A 22975-nucleotide genomic window follows, 5' to 3' on the forward strand; every position below is an offset into this window, starting at 1 on the left:
TTCAATCCCACCTTGACTATGGGAGTGTGGTTTATGGTTCGGCGGCACCCTCAGCGTTGCATTTACTCGACCCAGAGTACCACTGTGGCGTTCGCCTAGCTATGGGAGCTTTTAGAATGAGTCAAGTGACTAGTGTCCTGGTGGAGGCCGGAGTCCCTCCAGTGCAGATCCAATGTGCACAACTGCTTACCAGTTACGTTGCACACATTCGTAGTTCTCCTGAGCATCCGAATTTCAGTCTTCTTTTTCCACCCGCAACAGTTCATCTCCCGCGTCGGCGGTCCAGGTCGGGACTAATGATTGCGGTTCGTGTGTGATCCCATTTGTCTCAACTGGAATTCTTCCTTTTACCATCTCCCATCCAGGTCTGTCCGCATACACCTCCATGGTGTACACCTAGGTCGCAGATTCGTCTGGACCTTTCGCATGACCCTAAGGACTCGGTTACTCCTGCCACTCTCCACTGTCACTTCCTCTCAATTCTTGACGTGTTCCAGGGCTCTGAAGTGGTTTACACTTACAGCTCAATGGCTGATGTTCATGTTGGCTTCACCTACGTCTACAGAGGCCGTTTTGAACAGCATTTCTTGTCCGGTGGCTGCAGCTTATTCACTGCAGAACTGATGGCCATCTGTCGTGCACTTCTGTCTATCAGTTCGTGCCCTGGGGAAACATTTCTTCTGTGTACTGACTCCTTAGCCTATAAGCTGTCAACCAGTGCTACCCTCCCCATCCTTCGGTAGCATCCATCCAGGAGTCCATCTATGCCCTTGACTGGTCCCATCGTTCAGTCGGCATCGCAGACAACAAACTTGCTGACAGGCTGGCCAAACAGGCTACGGGGTACTGGCTCTGGAGCTGGGCATCTCTGAACCTGACCTCCACTCTGACTTACACTGTAGGGTTTTTTGGCTTTGGGAGACGGAACGGCATAACAGTACACACAACAAACAGCATGTCATTAAGGAGACTATGAATGTGTGGAAGACTTCCATGTGGGCCTCTCGCAGGGAATCAGTTGTCGTCTGCCGGCTCCACAATGGGCACGCATGCGGGACCAATGATTACCTCCTGCGCCATGAAGACCCGCCGGAGTGTTGGTGTGGCGACCAGTTGACAGTGGCCCCTTATTCTGGTGCACTGTCCCACTTTGACTGCCTAGCGATGCATCTTGGGTTACCAGACTCATTGCCACTAATCTGACAATGCCTCAGTGGCTGATTAGTTTTACATTTTATTCGTGAGGGTGGGTTTTATCATTTGACCTAAGTTTCTGCGCATGTCCTTTGTCCCTCTGTGTCCTCCACCCTGGCGCTTCTAGTGTGGGGGTTCTAATGTTTTGCAGAGTGGCTGGCTTCTCGTTTTTTATTCTCATGGTCAGCCAGCCAATCTGCTTTGTTGTTTTATGTTTTAATCTCATCGCCCTGTTTCTTGTGTTTCTGTAATTTTCTTGCCCCCTTTCCTCCATTTACATGTTTGTTGCCCTTCATTGTTCTTGTGATTTTTCCTTTCATTCTGTTTTGTGTTGTCAGTCTCTTTTTTTTATTCTCACACTTGTGACATTGTTTTATTCGCAACGAGGGGCTGATGACCTCATGGTTTGGTCGCTTTCCCCGTCTTTTAATCCAACCAACCAACAGTCTGTATCAGATATTTCTGCCTAATGTGCACCATGAAAAATTTCTCTTATATCTTACCAACATTCACAAAAAATGTGTGTGTGTGTGTGTGTGTGTGTGTGTGTGTGTGTGTGTGTGTGTGTGTGTGTGTTGAAAAACTGAGACATGATTATATTACTATTAAATTTTGACAGTGTGTCAAAACCCATACACAAACAGTAAAGTTTAACTTGAAACATTTGAAAATATACAGGGTGGTCAGAAATTCCCATTACAAACTTCTAGGACATGTGAAGGGTAGTGAGTACAGAACATTTTGAATAGGAACCCATCTCCAGAATCATGTAGTTTCCATTCTACGACAGTTTCAACTCAGATGTGTACCTCGTCAATGTCTGCTTAGGACAAGAGAAACTTTTCAGAGTTCCCTGTCCTGATATGCAACGGGGTAGACACGATAACGTGTACTACATCAAATGATCCCCAGATGTCACTTATTGTTCGCTTTGCTGTGAGACTGAGTCAATACCTGTGCATCACCAATAGAGGAAACGTGATGCAGTGCACATTTGTGGAATACACAGATATGCTCCTTGTGTATGGCGAAGCTGGAGGTAACGGAAGAGCTGCTAGTCGACTGTATCACGAACATTTTCCGTACCATCACACTCCATCGCACAAACTGTTTGCCCAAGTTACACAACGGCTACGAGAAATGGGTACCTTCACTGTGAGGAGGCAGGACTGTGGTGCTACTCAGCGATGCCACACTCCCGAATTTGAAGGTGTGCTGTGTCGCATTGAAGATAGCCCATCAGTGAGTTCGCGAACAATTGCACGTGCAATGGATGTTAGTCACAGTACTGTCTTGGACATCCTGCATGAGCAACAATTTCATCCGTACCACTTACAAAGGGTACACGCTATGGGTGCAGCACACTTTCCACAATGCATCGCCTTCTGCACATGGTTCCTGCACCATTGCATCGACGCGCCCCTGTTTCCACGTCAAGTTCTCTTCACAGATGAATGTAGGTTCACAAGGGATTGTGTTCTGAAGGCCCAAAGTAGCCATGTCTTGGCATACGAAAACCCTCATGCCACGCATGTTCAAGGATTTCAAGACAGGTTTGGAATTAACATGTGGGCAGGTCTTCTGGACGGTCATGTGATTGGACCATACCTCCTTCCATCCAAGCTCACGGGGCCCGCATACTTAGTCTTCATACGACATGTAATGGACCCGTTCTTGGAAGCTGTGCCATTGAATGGCCATCAGGAAATGTGGTTTCAGCAGCATGGAGCACCACCTCACTTTTCACTGGCTGTCTGGAGACATCTCAACAGACGGTATAGTGAAAGATGGATAGGCCGTGATGGTCCAACCGTGTGGCCGCCACAGTTGCCAGATTTTTCCCCTATGGACTACTACTTGTGGGGTCGTATGAAGAGCCTAATTTATGAGACACCTGTAGGGAGAGAGGAAGATCTGCTGGCACGAGTTCTGGCCGTTGCACAAGACATTGAAGAGACACCAGGTGGGATGGGGAGAGTGTACCAGAACATGCTTCGGAGGTACAATGTGTGTAACAACGTTGGTGGTCGCCACATCGAGCTGCTGTTGTAATGCAATGTAAGGTTGCAGCTGGTGACATAGACGCTGGGTTCTTGTTGTTGTCGACTAATGTAAACTGTAAGGTGTAAGTTGTAATGCAAATGCGTAAGTAATAATGGAACGAGTCAGTATTCTTTTCAAATGGATTGCAACAATTGTACTGAGTCACGCCTAAGTACATTCCTCATGTCGGTGTGGATGAGACAATCATCTGCATTGAAACTGTTGTAGAACGGAAACGATACATTTCCGGACACGGGTTCCTATTCAAAATGTTATTTACTCACTACCCTGTACATGTCGTAGAAGTTTGTAACTGGAATTTCCGACCGCCCTGTATAAATAAAGTTGATACATGTTTTGCAATAGAAGTTAAAATAGGTGTATACACACAATCATAGAAAGAGCAAGTCAGCATGTAATCAATTCAGATGAAAATAAAACTTTTAATTGACATGTGGTCAACAGAAATACCTCTTCTCAAGTTAAGAGATCAAAATTGAAATAGGAAGAAAAATTATTTTGCAATGTGTTTATCAATTAGATATTTGTATTAATGCATAGCACTAGAAAACACATTCTTGTGAAGCATTTTTAAAGCCCATAATTATGTGCAGCTCATCCTGCACACTGCACTAGTTTCACAAACATGCTCCTAAATTATTTTATTCATTGCATAGAATGTGGCTGTGACATCATACATACTGCATATGCCAATACACATGATGAGGTGCGGTGCTATAAAGTGGAAGTGGGTAAGGGGAAAGGAGAGTCCTGTAAACAAACGGCCCGCCAATGGCTAGGCAGGACTGCAGCCAGGTGCTGAAGTTGCTTGCAGTGGTTGTGAATGGAGTGTCTCATGTGCCAAGCAACAAGAATCGTTGCTCTGTTGCGCTGTATCGTAGTATGAAATTGCACCTCTCATAACAGCAGTGGCTGCATCCAACGACACCACTCAAGCATGCCTCACAATATGAAACTGAATAACGTTAGTTACACTGACAAAACAACGCGTGCTGAAATGTGCGTGTATAATTGCTGTTCGGTCTCTGTGCTGTAAAACTGCATACGAGGGGCATTTGAGAAGTCCGTGCAAAGTCTGAGAGATGGCACCATCGGCGCGTATCAAGGTCATGTTTAGTTAGTAGCATCTGTGGAAAGAATGCACACACCTCAGCAGTTGTGGTCACAAAATTAATGGAAATAGGATTCCAACTCATTTCACATCCCCCCTGTTCTCCAGACTTGGCTCCCTCGGACTACTATTTGTTCCCCAATTTGAAGAAATGGCTGGCGAGACAAAGATTTTATTCAAACAAGGATGTGATTGCAGCAACTAATAGATATTTTGCAGACTTGGACAATTCCTATTATTCAGAAGGGATCAACAAATTAGAAGAGCATTGGACGAAGTCTAAAAGGAGACTATGTCAAAAAATAAAAAAGGTTCACCCCAAAAACGTAAGTAGTTTTTATTTTTGCACAGACTTTTCAAATCCCCCTTGTAGGTATTCATAAAAAATTATTCTTGTTCTCTTTTCCACTGCATCTTCTTGTTGTCAATTAAAAATGGCACATAAACTTCAGATTACTTCCGCACATTGCTGTAACACATGCAACACTCCCATAGCTGCATTAACACTACAGCTCACACTTTCACAGATTATAACACTTTGGTACAGCATATTTTCTGACAGCATCCGTTTGTTCTGATGAGGTTTGATTGCTTGACATGTCCTGAAAACTTGATTTCTTTTTCCTTCTCCAAATTAACAGTTAACTCCCAATTTTTGAAAGCTTTCAGAACTTTATTAATAGTCTGTAGATGTGCTTCCCATGGCTCAGAACAAATTAATGTAATATCAACTTAGTTGACAAACTTCTTCAGTAATTGATTGTATAAGACTTCATCCAGAGTGTGCATGAAGGCAGCCACAGAAATGTTCAGTCCATATGGTATGACTTCAAAATGATAACTTTTCCCCTTGCACGAAAAAGCAGTACATTTCTTGCTTTCTTCATCTAACTTCACGTACCAAAAACTGCTTGTTAAATCGGAGGTGCTAAGATATGTGGTGTCTCCAAAATGTTGCAGTAATTCCTCTAAACTTTCTGGTGAGTCACTTTACAGTAAAATACTTTTGTTGACTGCTCTTGTGTCCAACATTAAACTGACAGATCTCTCTGGTTTATTAACCAGATGTATTAGGTTGGAGTAGTGACTTACTGATCTTCCAGTACTATTCTTCCACAGTGTTAATTTAATTTCAAGATCTACAGCTTCATGCCTTGTTGATGGTACAGGTTAATTAAAGCTAAGGAGAGTCTAATGTTTGCATGTCCACTGTTTAATTAATCGTGACCTCTTAGAAAATACAATGGGATAATCGAGAAGTACTTCATTTAATTATTTATTTATTCTCTCTTATCTTCCGACAAATCAGATATCTCTGGAATTTTATTACAAATTTGATGAAAAACTGCTTGAACATTTTCTTCCTTACTGGTATTTTTTCGTTGCTAACATAATCAGTAACACTTACCTGAGCCACAGTTCCCTCCACATTCAAATTAAAAATATACATCGTAAAATCAAGCACACAACTCTCATCTCTGCCTTGTTGAAGTATCCTCTAAATGCATCTTCTCTTTCCTTATTACCCTTCTGAATATATAACATGCCCACAGAAAAGTCTGCTTTACGTTTTTTTCACTGTCTTTGTCTGTCCCTAAAATACACCCAACAGATAATGATTGAACTGCCAGGAAACTTTGCTCATATTTTTTGTCATCAGTGTAAAACTTAAATGCCTGATACTTAATCAGGTTGTTACTATTTCCCACAACAATGATAATATGTACACTACTCACAGGAAAAGATGGGCTTTGTACAAACTCACTTAACTGTAAATATTATTTATACCACAATGTGCAGACCTGACTGTTGCTATTTAGAAGCCGTTCAGTGTTAATATCGCATACATTATCAATAGATAGCATCAACACATCATCAGTAATCACATTCCTGCTCTCTAATTGCCTTTTACAGCATAATTCACATCACACTTAATATGAGTGCTAAATTATTAACTGCAATTGTTCAGTATCACTATTTTCTCCCCTGTTATTTGGGAGCAGGTTTTTAAAATTTTCATCTGCATAAGAGTCAACATCAAAAACTGCTTTGAGCACCCTTATGATATCTCTAGGATTAGAGAGATCAAGTATTTTCTTTGACAACATAATTCTAAAAAAATTGTAAAATATTGCAGTATATTTTAAGTTTATCTCATAGGTGCAAATTGTTTTTAGATAAGCGGTAACAAATTACACAAGTAAAGTCATTTGAGTAAAAGTGAAAACATGACTGAATCATAATAAAACACGAAGTTCTCAGAAAAACAGGTACTTGATCGGCTGCAGGCATCTGTTATGAAATAATGTCTCCAAAGCATGTAACTGTGTGAACCAAAAACTGTACCCAAAATGGGAGTGAAAGTTAGGAAGTTAACTAGGAAGAGGGCCTCCTCCCCTTTCTCCCTTGAATGATGGAGGCAAAAGTTTTACATATTTCACCTGACGGGAACATGTGACAAATGATCACATACATATAACAATCCTTAATTTACTCCAATAGATAAAAAAAATCTACTCACCAAGCTGTGCCAGGAGAAAACATATAAAGGTATTCAAATTTGCGAGCTTTTGGAGCCAGTGGCTCCTTCTGGCAGAAGAGTTGAAAGGGAAGGAAGAGAGGTGTGGAGGAAAAGAAGTAATGAGGGTTAGGAAGCAGGGAGAGTTGGGAAGTTGACCACAACTTCAGGTCAGGTGAGACTTATTGGATGGGATGAGAAGGAAAGATTGAGTGTTGGGGACTGCACTGGACGAGATTTGAAAATCAGAGAGCTTAAAGATGGAAGATATGGTAATAGGCGACATAGAGATTACTGACAAAACATGGTGCATGAGTTAATAAGAGTGGAAAACTAAGTGCATTGTGTGTGGTAGAGGTAGGGGGTGGGGCAAATAGACAGGTCAAAAAGTAAAAGATGTAAAAAAAACTAAAAAAGCTCCTTCTGTATCCATGTCCTTACCCTATGGCTCCTATCCCTGTGACTGTCCCCACTGTAAGATGCCCTCTGTGCACTATTCTGCCACCACCTACACCAGCCCTGTAACTAGCAAAACATACTGTCAAATGGAGGCCACATGTGATAAGACACTTGTCATATACCAACTGTTTTGGGAATGATGTTCGGCTTTCTATATTGGCATGACTACGATCAAGTTATCAATTTGTAATGACTGGTTGTAAGCAGAGATTGTATACTGGCAACACACAATATCCTGTTGCAACCATGATCTCGATGCCTGTTTTGCCACACATGCTTTTGGATTCTTCCACCCAGACACCAGTTTCTCAGAATTCCACAGTTGGGAACTCGTGTTACAACATGACTTTGTTTCGTATCATCCAACTGGCCTTAACTTTTGTTGATTTCTTCAGTCTCAGCGTTTCTTGTCAGTAATTGCGCCTTTCTTCACTCTATTTAAGTTTTCTGTTTCTTTAAATTTTGTGACCTGTGTATCCCCTCCCCCTGCCCCCCTCCACACCATTTCTACCACGTATGATGTACTCAGCTTTATGCTGTTATTAACTCCTGCACTATGTTTGGTCAGTAATATCTGTCTTACTTTTTCCCTTATGTTCCACATGTAAGATCTCAGGTATTCAAATCTTGTCCAGCATGGTCCCCAACCATCCTTCTCATCTCATCCAGTAAGTCTCACCTGACCTGAAGTTGTGGACAACTTCCCAACTATCCCCTCTTCCTAACCCTCACTAGTTCTTTTCCTTCACCCCTCTTTCTTCCCCTTCAACCCTTGTCCTCAAGGCAAACATTGTATAAAAAGCAAAATGAGATCAGTTTGTAATTATCGTGCGACTGGCACAAGAAATGTTAGATATGCTGTCCACCATTTTCTGCCAAAAGTTGAAATCAAGAAACAGCATGTTCCACAAGAGATCTGAGTATCACCCTGAATACCTTTCACAGTGTGTGCCTTCAATTCAGCTACATTCACAATTTTGTTATTAAATACATCATCTTCCAGGTAACCCCACAGTCAGAAGTCACACAGATTAAAATTGGGTGGTCTGGATGGCTAGGCTGTAGGGAAATGACAGCTGGTGATTCCAGCATTTCCGAAATGCCTCTGCAGCAACCGCTTCACTGGCTGTGCAATGTGCAGATGGGTGCCATCTTGCTTGAAAATGATACTACCTACACATCCACACTGTTGAAGGGTTGGAATGACATTGTTGCACAAGTGACTCTCATAGTGCTGAGCAGTGTTTTGAAACTGGAACATTAATTATGGACAAGGGGAATCTGTTGGCTGCTCAGTTACATTCCTAGTGTCATCTAGCACACCTTTCTAACGAATTTTCAGTCTATAGTGCAGAGTTCAACAGGATCCTACAATCACTAGAACAGATGAAATTTAAGAGAGATCATAATTTTACTATTCAGTGTGATTTATTAGATACTCTTCAGACAATTCTGAATGTTAACACAGTGGAAAAGTTTGAAAACATACAAATGTTGTCAGATGTGTGCACAGACATGAGAAGGCAGTTTCTTCCAGCTGGCTTCTAGGGCATGTAGCAAAGTTGGCATGTGCTGGAAACCAAACTCCACTCATATTGATGAAAAAAGCCTCTTTAACAAGTATCAAAGCGAGACACTGCTTGCTATCCATTAAGTTGCATTTACACTGGTTTTGAAAACCTGTTTCTGTTTGCAACATTGTTCCACCAGTCAGCAACATGTTGACAACAATGTTCATTGTTCACTTTCCTATCTACATTATTGACAAACATTTTTACATGTGTATTCACATAGTGTGCTACACTGAACTGGCAGGAAACTTTCACATTGTGTATTCACATTAAGAACTATGCTATGAAAAGACAAGCAGAACAATTAATTATATGTGGTACTGCATTAATATTACTCAAGAAGATAAGTAAACAAAGGGAAAGATGTAGTCATCATTGCGTGAATGAGAGCACTTAGTGACTTTCAACGAACCTTATATGTAATTTCAAATCTTTTCTAAACTTTTTCTCTTACATGCTAATTTTCAAATATTTAACATATTGACTCATTTGTAAGATAATCAGGTGATTGAAGCTGTTTTATGCATTGGAGTTTGATTCTTTAAAGAGTTGAGGGTTTACTGGTACTATAGAAGATGTGACGGAAATGACGTTATGTGTGAGTTGAATTTGGAAGACGGTTCTTGTCTTCTTGACTTCACTAGGACGTGGCTGTCTGATTTAGAAATTCTAATGAATATTATAGAGCCAGTTGTTTCAAAGGGAGACAAATTTTAGTAAAGCAGTTCCCGTGAAAGGAAGACCTGCTCTCACACTTCTGTTTTCGGTAACAGGAGATTCCTATCAAAGTATTGCAAATTTATTCCAAATTTCAAAGCCACCGATATATCAAATAGAATTTATAATACAGTACCAACAGCTGTTGTTATGATATTATTTTATTACAGTGATATGATGTTATTTTATTACTGTTCTGAGGTCATCATCTACAGGTCTGTCACATGAATAACAGCAAGTACCACTCGAACATGTATAAGACAAAGTACCATTATTCGTATGTGGTTTAGAAATCTGAACTTCATGAGCATGTCATAATGCCTGTTGCTACAGTATTATTACATTTCATCGACCAGTCACTGTCCCACATTTCTGAGACCAAGATAGTCAGCACTTAATAGCTCAAATAGTTCCTGCGGTTTGTGAAGTTTGTGAGAACATAAACAAACACTAGCACCACATAGAAACATTTAGTTGTACCAGGCCAGAAGCAGTGTTCCTTTGATCAATAAAGACATCGAACACTGTTTTTATGTTTGCAACATGTTACAAACATCGATAGTACTCTAATAGCTGCAAACAGTATTGTTGCAGAATGTTTCAAACTTACTGTCAGTGTAACCGTGCCTTAACACACCTATTTCTCCAAACTGGAGAACTCACAGATGCTTATTGCAGGAAAGACTTAATTAATAATATGTTAATAGACGTAACTTTATTATTGTACATTTTCTTTGGTACAGATTTGCTGCAGCAGCAGCAGCAACAACAGCACCAGCAGCAGCAGCTGACGCAACATGTCATGCCATTCCGTGGAGCCGCTACTGGTGTGGGAGTTCTCGACACAGTGGAGAAAGATGTACTGAGCCATGTCCAGGAGATTGAGGAAAAGGTTCTCTCAATTGTCGGGAATCTAATAACTGCACAGTTAGGCCAGTGGGAGGTGAGACCTCCTGTTCCATCTCAGCCCTTCAGAAATATATCAAGGTAGATACTTAAATCATTTCCATATTTACCTTTTTGTACCTGTAACCACGTTGCATGCATTAAAGGGATATTATATTAGAAAACTAATAAATTAAAAGTAGACCTTTGTCTACCCTTGTCCTTATTACAGATGCAGAGTCAGAGTGACCTGCCATTCCTTTATAATCTTTTGCTACTTATCCCTGTATCCTCTCTGAAGAAGTAATTAATACTTGCGAAAGATAGGACGCTGGTCAGCTTTACTTCGTGTTTTTTAGCAGTATTACACATTTTGCCTTCTGAAGATAACTAATTAAGTTATATTTTGTTCCATAGGAAATGGAAAATGCAGAATGTTTCATGTACAATGAAAGCCAAAAAGAATGCCAGGCTAAAATGATTTGGAGTCCAAGAACAGAGCATTGTACCTGCCCAAGTTCAAAAGTGCCAGTGTTCGCAACTCTAGTGGTCTGTGGAGCGTAAGCTTAGTGCTTATATCATCAAATAGAAGCAATATAATAGTTAAGATACACCATATGTCAACATTCATTGCAGTTTAACTCATCATATTATTTCTTTTGAAAATCATTATTTAAGCACGTAGAAACAATTGAAATATGAGAACTCCACGACGGTAGAATTACTACAACAATGAGCATTTCACATCTGTTTCAGTGGATGAGTGGGTAGGTGACGTTTTATGAACATAAAGGATGAGTATTCAAATCTAACGGGAATCAATGTGGTTGAGATTGTTTATGTTCATTTTAAAGTACGGAGAAAAACCACTGTTCTTCACAAAAAATGTTCTCAAAAATTACTATAATTTTTTTTATTTAGACCTTTGTGGGTAATATTTTAAAATTCACTACAAATTATCATGGTAAAAATAATTAAAATGGATGTATTTATTTGTAATTGCTTAGAGTGCCACCTTGTGTCTCTGTAGTTCACAGCTAAGAGAAACATATCAACTGATTGGCATATGTCTAGGTCTGCTTCAAAATGGCTGATGTAAATGTTTGTGAGCAAGTGATTGCTTTCTTTGAAAACAAGAGATCTACTTTTGACAAAGGTCTTGTTGGCCAAAAGCTTATATTGCGACAGTCTTTTTGTTGTGCCTATCTGTGGCACAGCACCTCCGCTATATGTTGAGTAGCAAGTATCCTTTTATAATATTGGTACAGTCCTTCCAGGATTTTCCATTGTTTGATTACTAATACGATAATCATCCATCACACACTAGCACTAGGATTCAGAACTGGTTTCAAAGTAGGGAGAATATTATTCAGTTCTCTCTGTGGCCTCCAGAGTCATCTGATCTCAAACCCATAGAGCACGTACACTCAGCTTAAGAAGATTCTGCCAGACAATTGGCAAGACCCTCCTCTGGGAACTGTGAATGCTCTGGCATGTGGTTCATTCTTCATGGGGGAGAGTTAACATCGGTGAGGACTTTTTCCGTAGACTTGTCAATTCTATGCTTTGAAGGATCCAAGCTGTTCTTGATGCCAGTGGCATATGGGCAATATACTGAAGCTGTACATAGCCTATTAGTCATTTTATGAAATTCCTATTTTCTTTAAAAGGCCTACATAGTTAACAGGCTAACAATATTAATTTCAAATTACAAATCTACTTGCTACTATATTATTTGTATTTTTATAGGAAGTCAGGTGAATATCACCCTCCAAGGAAGATTATTTTTATTGTTATGGGAGGTGAGATAAATATAACCTTCTGAGGAAGATTAAGTTTAGACACCAAATTCACAAACAATAATTGGTTATTTGCTGAACAGCATACTGAAAAACAGAAAATATAATTTAGTAACAAAAATTAAATAAAGCACAAAACATTTGTGACATTATAAAAAAAAAAAGGCTGTGTTGATATTCGATCTGACACATACTAGAGCTACCAGTTCAGTAAGCTGACACTACCAAGGAGCTACCATAATGGAAGAATGAATACTAAATTGAAACAACATATACTGTAGGGCACAGCCACTCATTCATGTAAACCGCGCTTAAGGACTTAACAAAAATTGCCAGTTAGCTGACAACGATCTTCTTAGCTGACAACGATCTTCTTAGCTGACAACGATCTTCTTAGCTGACAACGATCTTCTTAGCTGACAACGATCTTCTTAGCTGACAACGATCTTCTTAGCTGACAACGATCTTCTTAGCTGACAACGATCTTCTTAGCTGAAAATTATACACACACCAGGTAGCGGCCAAAGTAATTGCAAATAAATACATCCATTTTCAATATTTTTACTACAGCCAACTTGGCTGTTTGTTTAAAGATAAGACTATCATAAAAAAGAAATCTTTTGAAAGAATATGGGACCTGGAAAAGCCTACAACTGCACAATTTGTAACAAATTGAGGTTTAAAATATTACCTACACAGATCATTTTTTAAAAAAATGAGATTTGACTCCAGTTTGATTCGAATGCTTGTCTGTTGTGTTTATAAACCACAGCTTATCTACTCAGCAGTTGAAACAGATGTGAAACGCTCATCGTTAGAGTAATTCTACTGATGTTGAGTTCTTATATTTCAACCGTTTCTACATACGTGAATAATGATTTTCAAAAGAAATGATATGATAAGTTAAATTGCAATGAATCTCGACTTATACTGTATCCTAGCTATTATATTGCTTCTATTTGACAATGTAAACATTAAGGTGAAGCTCCACAGACTTTCAGAATTGTGGACACTGGCACTTCTGAACTTGGGCTTACACAATTCTCTGTTCTTGGACTCTAAATTATTTGGGCTGGGCAATCTCTTTGCCTCTCATTGTACATACAGACTTTTAATTTATTGATACCATTAATATTTTTTAATGTCTCATATCCTCATTATGTGATATGGTAAATCCTTTCATGCAATAAATAGTGACAAGACTATGCAGCATTCCCAATTTATTTTTCCCGTAGGTTCCCCCAAATCAAATAAGGCAAATGGTGGTATGGTTCCCTAGAAGAGGCCATAGCTGATTTTCTCCTCTGTCCTTGTCTGAGCTGCCATTGTACTCCACTTGTGACTTAATCATCAATTGGACATTACACTCTAATCATCCATCCTGCCTCACTTGAAATGAAATTGGAACAGAAACATTCTGTCATTGTTTTTCTGTTGCCTTGGCTTCTTGAATACCAGTTTAAATAAAGGACTTGCTAAAGATAGTTGTTATTTTTATTAATGGTGTTATTACTGACACTCATTTATGATTGAAACAGCCCTCATCTACCATAACTATTTTTGATTGTGGAATAAGGAAGTTTATTTTTGGATGGACTGAAACTGATATATTTGCATGTTTTTATAACAGATTTTATAGCACTTAAATTTAGTACCTGCCCAAGGTCTATTGCTCATCAAGGTATAGAAGAAGTTGACTCAGTCAAATTCTTAGGTTTAAAAGTAGATAAAAATTTGAGCTGGCAGGCACACATTGAATACCTGGCAAACAAACTGAGCAGCTTTGCATTTTCAATGCAAATATTGTCAACTGCAACTGACATGGACACACGAAAAGTAGCATATACAAGCTACTTCAAATCCATTATTAGGTATGGTATTGTTTTTTGGGGTAACTCAACAAACATAGTGCGGATACTAAAAAAAAAAACATACAAAATATGTGCACTGCAAATTACAAAGAACCATGTCTACCATTATTTAGAAAACTTAAAATATTAACTCTTCCATCCTTACACATATATGAGATTATTATATTTTTTACACAAGACATCAATTATTTGAGGGAAACCATTTAGTCCATTCACATGATACCAGAAACAAAGAAAATTTTATGCTCCCCACCCACCGCCTCAGACTGTAAGCCCAGGGACCTCAATACATGGGAATGAAAATTTGTAATAAATTAAAAGGGAACAAGTTGATGCAGATGAATTTAGGTTCACTTAAAAGAAAGCTATATGAGGTACTGACACTGAAGTGTTGTTATTCAGTGGAGGAATTCATACTTGACAAACTGGAAATTTGAGCTGGGTACAATGTGTTATCCTTATAGTGTTGTTATTTATTATAGTGTTATTATTTATTAGTGTAAAAATCATTGTAATTGTTTTATAAATTTTTGACATGTCTCCTGTACGCATACCAAATGGATTGCAAATGTACGTCATGAGATGGATAAAACACAATTCAATTCAAGTTACCTCTCGATATTTTCAATATGTTAGCTACGCATGGTCATTTTCTTCTTTCTACATTACATACAACTTTTTAAAAATCTTTTTTTTTTTTAATATTTGTTTCTTAGTGTTAATACTTGTATGTTGAAAAGCATTACATCTTCTGTTTCTGCCTTTTCATGACAGGCACCTAACAAAACTCCATGAAGCTGTAGCAACAGTGCTGCCAGAAGCTCAGGTTCAGTATATATACCGCACTGTTAACTCTCTCTTCAAGTCACGTCTGAGAGAACAATTAATGAAACTGAACGTTGTCAACAATGGTGGTCCTCAACATGGGTATGTTAAGACGTATTCTGTTGTATCATAGCACAGAAGAATATGTAACAAAAAGAATATTTAATATCATAGCACGGAAGAGTATGTAACAATAAGAATATTTAACCTGAACACACATTTCATTTTTGGAGAAGCATGCTCTCTCTACTTTATGAAGGTGTCGTTCAATAAGAAACAGGACATAATCAGTGAACTATGAGCGACTAAAAGCATCTTTCACTGGTTCCTGCACACATGAGTGCACCCTTTCTTTCATTTCTTATGTCAAATGTTTTGGAACTCACCTACTTTCTTGAATATCAGTATGTCATGAACAAGATGATTGTCTGAGCCAACATTAACATTCATTGTTGCTACAATATCATTCATCGTAATATGCATGTTTTCTGATATCAATTTTCATCTCTCACATTGTTGTTCTCCGTGACTGCACAGAAATAATGTTCTTAGCGTGGAAAATCTTCAGTGCTTGTTACACCTGTCTGAACTTACCTGCGCTCTCGTACACTTTTGTTTTGACTCAGACCACTTTCACCATATTCACCTGCCATGAAGCTGCATATTTTGATTGGTTTCAACCTTTCAGCTAACACACAGTGTATACGCCCTGGGACAGCTGGGAAACCCGGGAAGAACGTGGGAATTTTTTCATCCAGGAGAAAACTGGGAAAAACCCAGGATTTTTTAGGATTCCAGGAATTTTTCATTGTCTTTAGTTTTCAGTTAAATTTTTGTAATTTCGACTGCTAAGAACTAATACTGTAACAAAGAATTTTACTGTGTCCCGCTACTGTAGAATAATGCTGCAGCAATAAAACATAAATGAGAGGAAAAAACCAAATAAAATGTAAGTTGTAAAGGAAATGCGCCATTTACAACACCAAAACACAGTGCATGCACAAGTATCTGCCAACAGTAAAATGTGTCAAAGGCTTTAGGGCGAAGATTATGCAATACTTCATAACAAAGTGCTTTTGATGAGCGTGACGTCACAACTGGTTATATTAGGTTCCTTCGAGCAGTTGCCAGCAGGGTCTTGCACTTGTGCAGTAAGTCACGTATGAGCAGTATCTTCTCCTTCTTCTGGCTACTTGAAGTGTCAGCAGAAGCAACAAGTAGCCAGATGCTACCCAGAGCAGTTAGATTTGCGCATGCGCAAAGCAGTCAGAGTTGTAATGGGGAGGGGGGTTGTTTCAATGTGACCTGTCATTATGTTTAGTTATTTTCCTGTCTCTGATTTTATGTTATTTCCACACTGTTGGCAGTTAAGCATTAAATTTCCTTCCATAACAATAAAGCTATCTATGTTGGTTTGCTTAAGAAATTTGGTTTTTATTAATGTTTTCTGCAGAGGCAGTCAATGTATTTGAAATGAAGTTTTCATTCCACACTATTGCCTGGTTTCAACTGTTCGCTGAATTTCAAGTGCGCATTTACATCTTCTGGCATGTATGGCATTATGCCGTAATAAAAAGCCAAACATGAGATGATAGAGTAGGGGTACACCAAGAAAATTTGCATCCAGAAAACCACACTGAAAAGCTTAATACCGGGTTGGGGCCTCTTCATTGTGAATGTGGACATAAAAAAGTACACTTTAAGCTGAATTGTGCATTGTAGTATGGTTTACAAAATTGTGGTGTTCTTGGAGTATAGTCTGATGTCCTTTTTTGACATAGTGTAAGCGCTCTTAATGCTATATACGTAAGAACTTAAGGGCTTCCTACATCACTGTAGGGGCTGCACACGCGCAGTAACTCCTTCCTCTGACAACTGCTGAAACGAACCTATTTCTAACAGGTAGCAGGAAAATATGGTGAATGGTGGTTTGAAAAACATTACTTTCAAACTAAATTTCATTTTAAGCAAGATGAATTATGTTACATGTGAGATGGACGAGGAATTTCTTAAACCACAGAGCATTTGACTATCATTTAAAATGTAACACTTTGAGGACTAGCCACTTAGAGGAATTTTGTGCCCAAAAGACTGGAAATTATTTAAAATTTTACTGGCACATTTCTGTGATTTATCTTAAAGTGTAACTTATGCAAAAAAGAATCAATATTATTTGGAAAGCTTAGCTTTTCTTGTAGCTATAACCTCTATTTTAATTAAAATCTTAACTTTTCCTATGTGTTTGTTCGTGCTACTTAATAGTAATGTTGCTATTGACTGACTACATCAGGTGTTCTACACTCTCAATATCTGCTGTCATCGGCTGGTGTAATCAGAGTTTCCACAAGTTTCCATATTTTCATAGTAATTTTTATGCGTTCCGCTATAAAAAATAAAAATACTTTAAATAAAACCCTGGTTTGGTTTCCAATTATCAGTTTCTTCCTGTATGTCACTGAAAATTCAGTAGTCCCTGTCAAGAATTGTAAGACAGTACTTAATGGTGCTCGACAATTCATTGTGTAGTAGTAGCAGCAGCAGCAGCAGCTGGAGATACCCGTCACTTGGCTGTAAGTTGCTGATAATATGTGGGACTTTGTATAAAAGCTTCAGAAACTGATCCAGTGCAATTCATTTATCACTTGGTTTGATGATGCATAGACAGACACCAGATTACTTCAGTTATCGGTAAAAACATCTTCCAATGCACCCTAAGCAGTGACGCAGATTCGTTAGCAAACATCACGAACCAAATGTTCGAATGTCATACAGAAGCCTTGCACATATGTTCACACTCAGAAATGAACAGTTTATGAAATGAATCTTGTTTAAATACCTTTTCAGCACTGTATTACATCCTTGAGGAAATTTACAGTCTCTTCTCTTCAGTACTTTTAACACATTTGTCACAGTAGCAAAGTAAAAATAAAATTGTTGTTAATGGCAGGCAACAATGAGTTAAAATTCTGTTCAAGCTTTGTACACATCTGCTGCTAATTTTGTGAGGATACGAGGTCGTGGTTTATTTGACATGCACTGCGTGTGGACTACGGACGGCAGTTGTTGCATTCAACAATTTGGTGCTCCGAGTTAACATACATCGCTTTCAACTACCCTGTGTAATAAATTCGAATAGGAGAGAGGATATGGACATCTTTTCCCTTCAGCAATAATGGAATAACTAAGTACTAGTCAGCACTATAATAAGTAATTGCTAAATCACAGAATTCAGTGAGCGTCTGCACTGATGCAAGAAATAAGCACGTGGCAGTGCCCCAAGCAGCAGGCACACGAACTCCGTGAATTCGGTGGCAATCAGCTGATTGTGAATACCAAGCGCATAATTTCATGTAGTTGGCACACCAGCCCACCGCAGAGAAGCGGAGTGTTGTCAACATGCAACAGGCTCAGCGTCATCTCAGAATCTTAAAGGAAAATGTATTGGATGACCAGAGTGTGCTTGGCGTAGTGACTGTGGCACTGCAGAGAGAGATGGGAGGTGGGTGATCATTTTTAGACCACAGTGGAGGCGGGTGATATGTCTGAGGAGTAGTGATTGAGTCTTCTGAAACAAATTCAGGCTTTACACCATCAAAGGAAACAGGGTGCTGTTTGCCAGTGATCAAAATAGTCAACATCTTGTCATGACAGGTCTGAACACGATGGGGGCTGATATGAGGAGGCATATGTGCTGGTCTGACGCCATCTCTACAGAGCATGGCATGAATACTGTTGGGCAACTCCTTGTGCACAAGTATTGGTTGTGAGCTGTTTCATGATGCTGGCCTGGGCTGGATTTGCTAGAACTGCTGCCTCAGCTCTGCCATGAAATCTAGCAAATGTGGAACTTCCCTGTTGAGGCGTGTATATCGATAAGTTCCCCTGGCAGCCTCGGTGTCTTGCCATAGACCATTTCTGCCAGTGCCGCATCAAGATCTGGCTTATTCACTGCGTGCAGGGCAAGTAGGACAAATGGTAAGCCTGCAGCTCACTTGGAGTCATAACACATGAGCACCATCTTAAAGAGGTCTGTGCCATTCCTCCACCATACTGTTATTGGCTGCTTGGTAGCTTTTGGTAAAATGGTGGCTTGCGCCACAAAACTTGCTGAGATGTGCAAATAGCTCCAACTTGAACTGGCATCCTCAGTCGTTAGTAATGTGTAGTGGACAACTGTTAACACACAGCCCTCTGAGACATGAACACCACTGTCAGAATATCTGTGGAGGTGTTGTTCACTGGGATCAATTCTGGCCAACACGTAAATTTGTCTCTGATTGTTAGCAAATAGTATTGATCGTCTGACGGTAGCAAGGATCCCATGACGTCAGTGTGAACACGGGCAAATTTCTCAGTTGTCTGTGGAAAGTTTCTGATGGGCACATGGACATGGCACTAAACTGTACTATGTTGGGAGCCTAGACATGAACGAGCCCACTTCCGGCAATCCATCTGTAGTCCAGGCCATGTGTAGCAGCCGGAGACAAGTTTAGCGGTTGACGTGATTCCTGGGTGACACAGGTCATGAAGACCATGAAAAATGCGCTTGCGGAGCTCTGCTAGCACATATGGGTGAGTCTTTCCAGTGGTGTGTGTGACGAGGGCCTCCCGTCAGGTAGACCACTCGCCTGGTGCAAGTCTTTTGATTTGACGCCACTTCGGTGACTTGCGCGTCGATGGGGATGAAATGATGACGATTAGGACAACACATTATCCAGCCCCTGATCGGAGAAAATCTCCGACCCAGCCAGGAATCGAACCCAGGCCCTTAAGATTGACAGCTTGTTGTGCTGACCACTCAGCTACCAGGGGCGGACATTCCAGTGGTGATGTCACAGTATAATTGCACATTTGTTTCTGACATGTTTACGTATTTGAGTTGAAGGTGTGCCTCAGTATCTTTGAGTGGGTCGCAGAGCTCATGATCACATTGTTGCATATTGGACAGACATAGGAGGTCAACAGTTTTGGTGACGGCTCCAACTCAATGAGAAGCAGTCAGCTACAATGTTGTTCAGATGTGAGACACGCTGAATATCTGCTGAAATCGCTTTGGTGGAAAGTGTATGTGAGGGGTTTATGGCCCGTGTATATTGTAAACCCCTTCACTACTTGTTGTGCGTGGAAATACACTACCGCTGTGTAAATGGTTGACAATTCTCTATCGTATGTGCTCCATTGTTGTTGCAAGGGCATTAGATTGCGTGAGGAAAAAGGTGAGGGATTGCCATGTCTCGTTTACACATTGTTGGAGTGCAGCCCCGATGGCTGTCTAGCTAGCGTCTACTGCTAGTGCTAGGAGTGCATCTGTCGCTGGATGAGCAAGGAATGCAGCGTTGACAATGCTCTTTTTGGCAGCTTCAAATGCATCAATCAGCGGTGTCCATTGCACGAGTTTCTGCTTTTGGACCAGACAGTGCGGTTTCCAGTGACAGGTGGCACCAGTAAACATTGAGCATGACAAGAAATCTGCATAGTTTGCTGTTATGGGATGTGAAATATTTAATATGGTCTCGACTGTCTCTAGTAAGGGGCAAGATCCCTCTGACGAAATTTGATGGCCCAAGGAAGTTATTTCTGGTTGGGCGAACACACCTTAGAAACATTCAGGCCAGTACTTTGTGTGACCAGGTGCTCAAAGACTTGCTTGAGATGAAGCTCGTGCTGCTCCGGTGTTTCTGAAAAGACAAGGATATCATCCAAGTACACACAACAATTTGGTAAAGCTCATAGCACTGAGGAGATTACAGTGGCCATTTTAGGAATATCTTGTTCGGCAACAGGAATCTGGGTGTACGCCTTGATGTAATCAAATACGCTGAACACTTGTTTTCTGCTTAATAAGGTGTGGTTGTAATCTTTCAAATGTGGCACAGGGTAATGATCAAGGATGGTTGTTGCATTTAACGCACGGTAATCACAGCATGGGCGCCACACACTGTTCTTCATGGATACTAGGTGGAGGGGTGACTAGTGTGCTCCGATGGACTGACGAATGATTCCTTCAGCTAGTGTGGCATCAAATTCCACTTTTGCAGTGGTGTATTTGTCTGGGGCCAGCTGTTTGGGTCTACATGACACCGGGGAACTTGCCGTGGCATTGATATAATGGACAGTATTATGGCATACCTGTTGTGGGATCCTGGGAATGGGAACTGGTCAAGTAGTTTTGTGTACTCTTCCTCTGCAACCTGGATGACCGTGGTGTCGCTGCCGACCGCATGGTGTCGGAACCGAGCCGTAGACCATCTGGTGACAGTGTCCAGCAAGTGGTTGTTGGCAATGTCTTGGAGCAGGCGGTAGTGTGCTAGAAGATCCACCCCAATTATCAGCTCTGCCACGTCCATGATGACAAAATTCCATGTCACAATCCCACATATATACCCCATGATGTTCCATGCCGTACGTCTGGATGGCGGAGTTGTTAGCCACCGATAATCTGAAGTCTGTGGCCGGGTGGCACTTACACAGTTTGTCTCTTTGCAAAATACTCAATTCCAATCCTGTGTGGACCAAAAATTTGCACCTCTTCTTGTAGTTGGTCATAAACAGGTGTGCAGATAAACAATTAGTTGCATTGTTTTCTGCCTGGCACTTAAGGTTGATGTATTCTCACAGCAGATTACACTTACGCACTTGGTCGGCGAACTGCTGATGGTAACAGCATATGTTAACTGCTTATGAGTAGTCACAACAAGGAGTGTTCGATGCAGGAAGATTCCACGATCTCCATTGATATCTACCTTTAATGTGGAGGTCAGTGAGAAGTTCATTCAATTGATTGCTTAGGGTGTCAACTTTGTTAAACAGGCCATCATTCAGTTGTTGTTCCAGTGCGCGATTTTTTTGTCCACTCGCAGTCTGATTTGAGGTCCATCAGTGTACTGCTGCACTTTACTGTCAGTTCGGAACAAGAGGTAGGTACAATGGCACCCTGTATCCAGTTGGTCCAATTGGCCACGTCATCCGGAGGCTTTTCAGTTTGAGTGTTATTATGGCCTTGACTTGTGCTGGCAGTCTGCTGCTATATATTGTGCTTACTAGCAGTTCAGGGATGGTGTGTGCATCGACCTTGCATCGTAGGTGGCGGAGGTATTGTGAAGGCTTTATGTCACCTAAATTGTCCTGAGTGAGCACTTGTACTATCCTCTCTTCCTGCTAGGCGGATACTTTATATACGAGTTCAGCTTTCAGTTTCAGGTAGGCGTCTGTCTCCAGTGGTGCTGTTATAATATCGTGCACATCCGATGCATATCTGTGATCAAGCTGACTAACCACTAGTGCAAATTTGCCAGAATCTGTCATTATTCTGGAACATAGAAACTTGCCACAATTGGCTCAAACCAGAGCGCGGAGTTGTGTAGCTAAAATGGTGGAAGTCATACTGCCAGTCTCAAACTAACAGGTGGATCATTATCCATCATGTTTCTGCTGTGTGACACAATATCTTGTCTTGTAATCTGTATTCCTGACCACGATCACTTCGAGGTCATCAGTGTTGTTAATCTTGTAGGGATACGGGGCCGCAGCTTATTTGACATGCTCAGCATGTGGACTATGTTCGGCAGTTATTGCATTCAACAATTCACTGCTTTGAGTTAACATATGGTGTTTTCAGCTACTCTGTGTAATAAACTCGAATGGGAAAGAGAATATGAACATGTATTTCTTTCAATAGTAGTAGAACAACTAGTTAATATCAATATCAACAGAATAATTAATTGCTAAATCTTAGAATTCACCAAGTGTCCACACCACGGCAAGGAATAAGTACGAGGCAGTGTTCCAAGCAGCAGGTGTGCGGACTCCTACACATTCGGAGGTGATCAGCTGATTGCACACGCCAAGCACGTGGTCTCACATAGTTTCCACATCTCTGTTCTCAATCACATATTGTAACAGTTTATCATCTATCTGCTTTTTGTGTTAGATTTAACTCTCCAAGGAGCAACTGCAGTTCA

The 22975-nt window shown here is 40.4% G+C and overlaps 1 protein-coding gene across 1 annotated transcript in view; it reads left to right on the plus strand.

Annotated features, from left to right (window-relative positions):
- The window catches only part of LOC124802565 (vacuolar protein sorting-associated protein 54), a 152590-nt gene that overhangs the window by 126215 nt on the left and 3400 nt on the right, over positions 1-22975 (plus strand). The window contains exons 17-18 of the mRNA XM_047263434.1: positions 10378-10621; positions 14964-15116. Of these exons, the coding sequence (XP_047119390.1) occupies positions 10378-10621; positions 14964-15116 (397 nt within the window). The remainder of the gene's footprint in view (positions 1-10377; positions 10622-14963; positions 15117-22975) is intronic.

This window comes from Schistocerca piceifrons, chromosome 6 (genome assembly GCF_021461385.2).
Source record: "Schistocerca piceifrons isolate TAMUIC-IGC-003096 chromosome 6, iqSchPice1.1, whole genome shotgun sequence".
NCBI lineage: Eukaryota > Metazoa > Arthropoda > Insecta > Orthoptera > Acrididae > Schistocerca > Schistocerca piceifrons.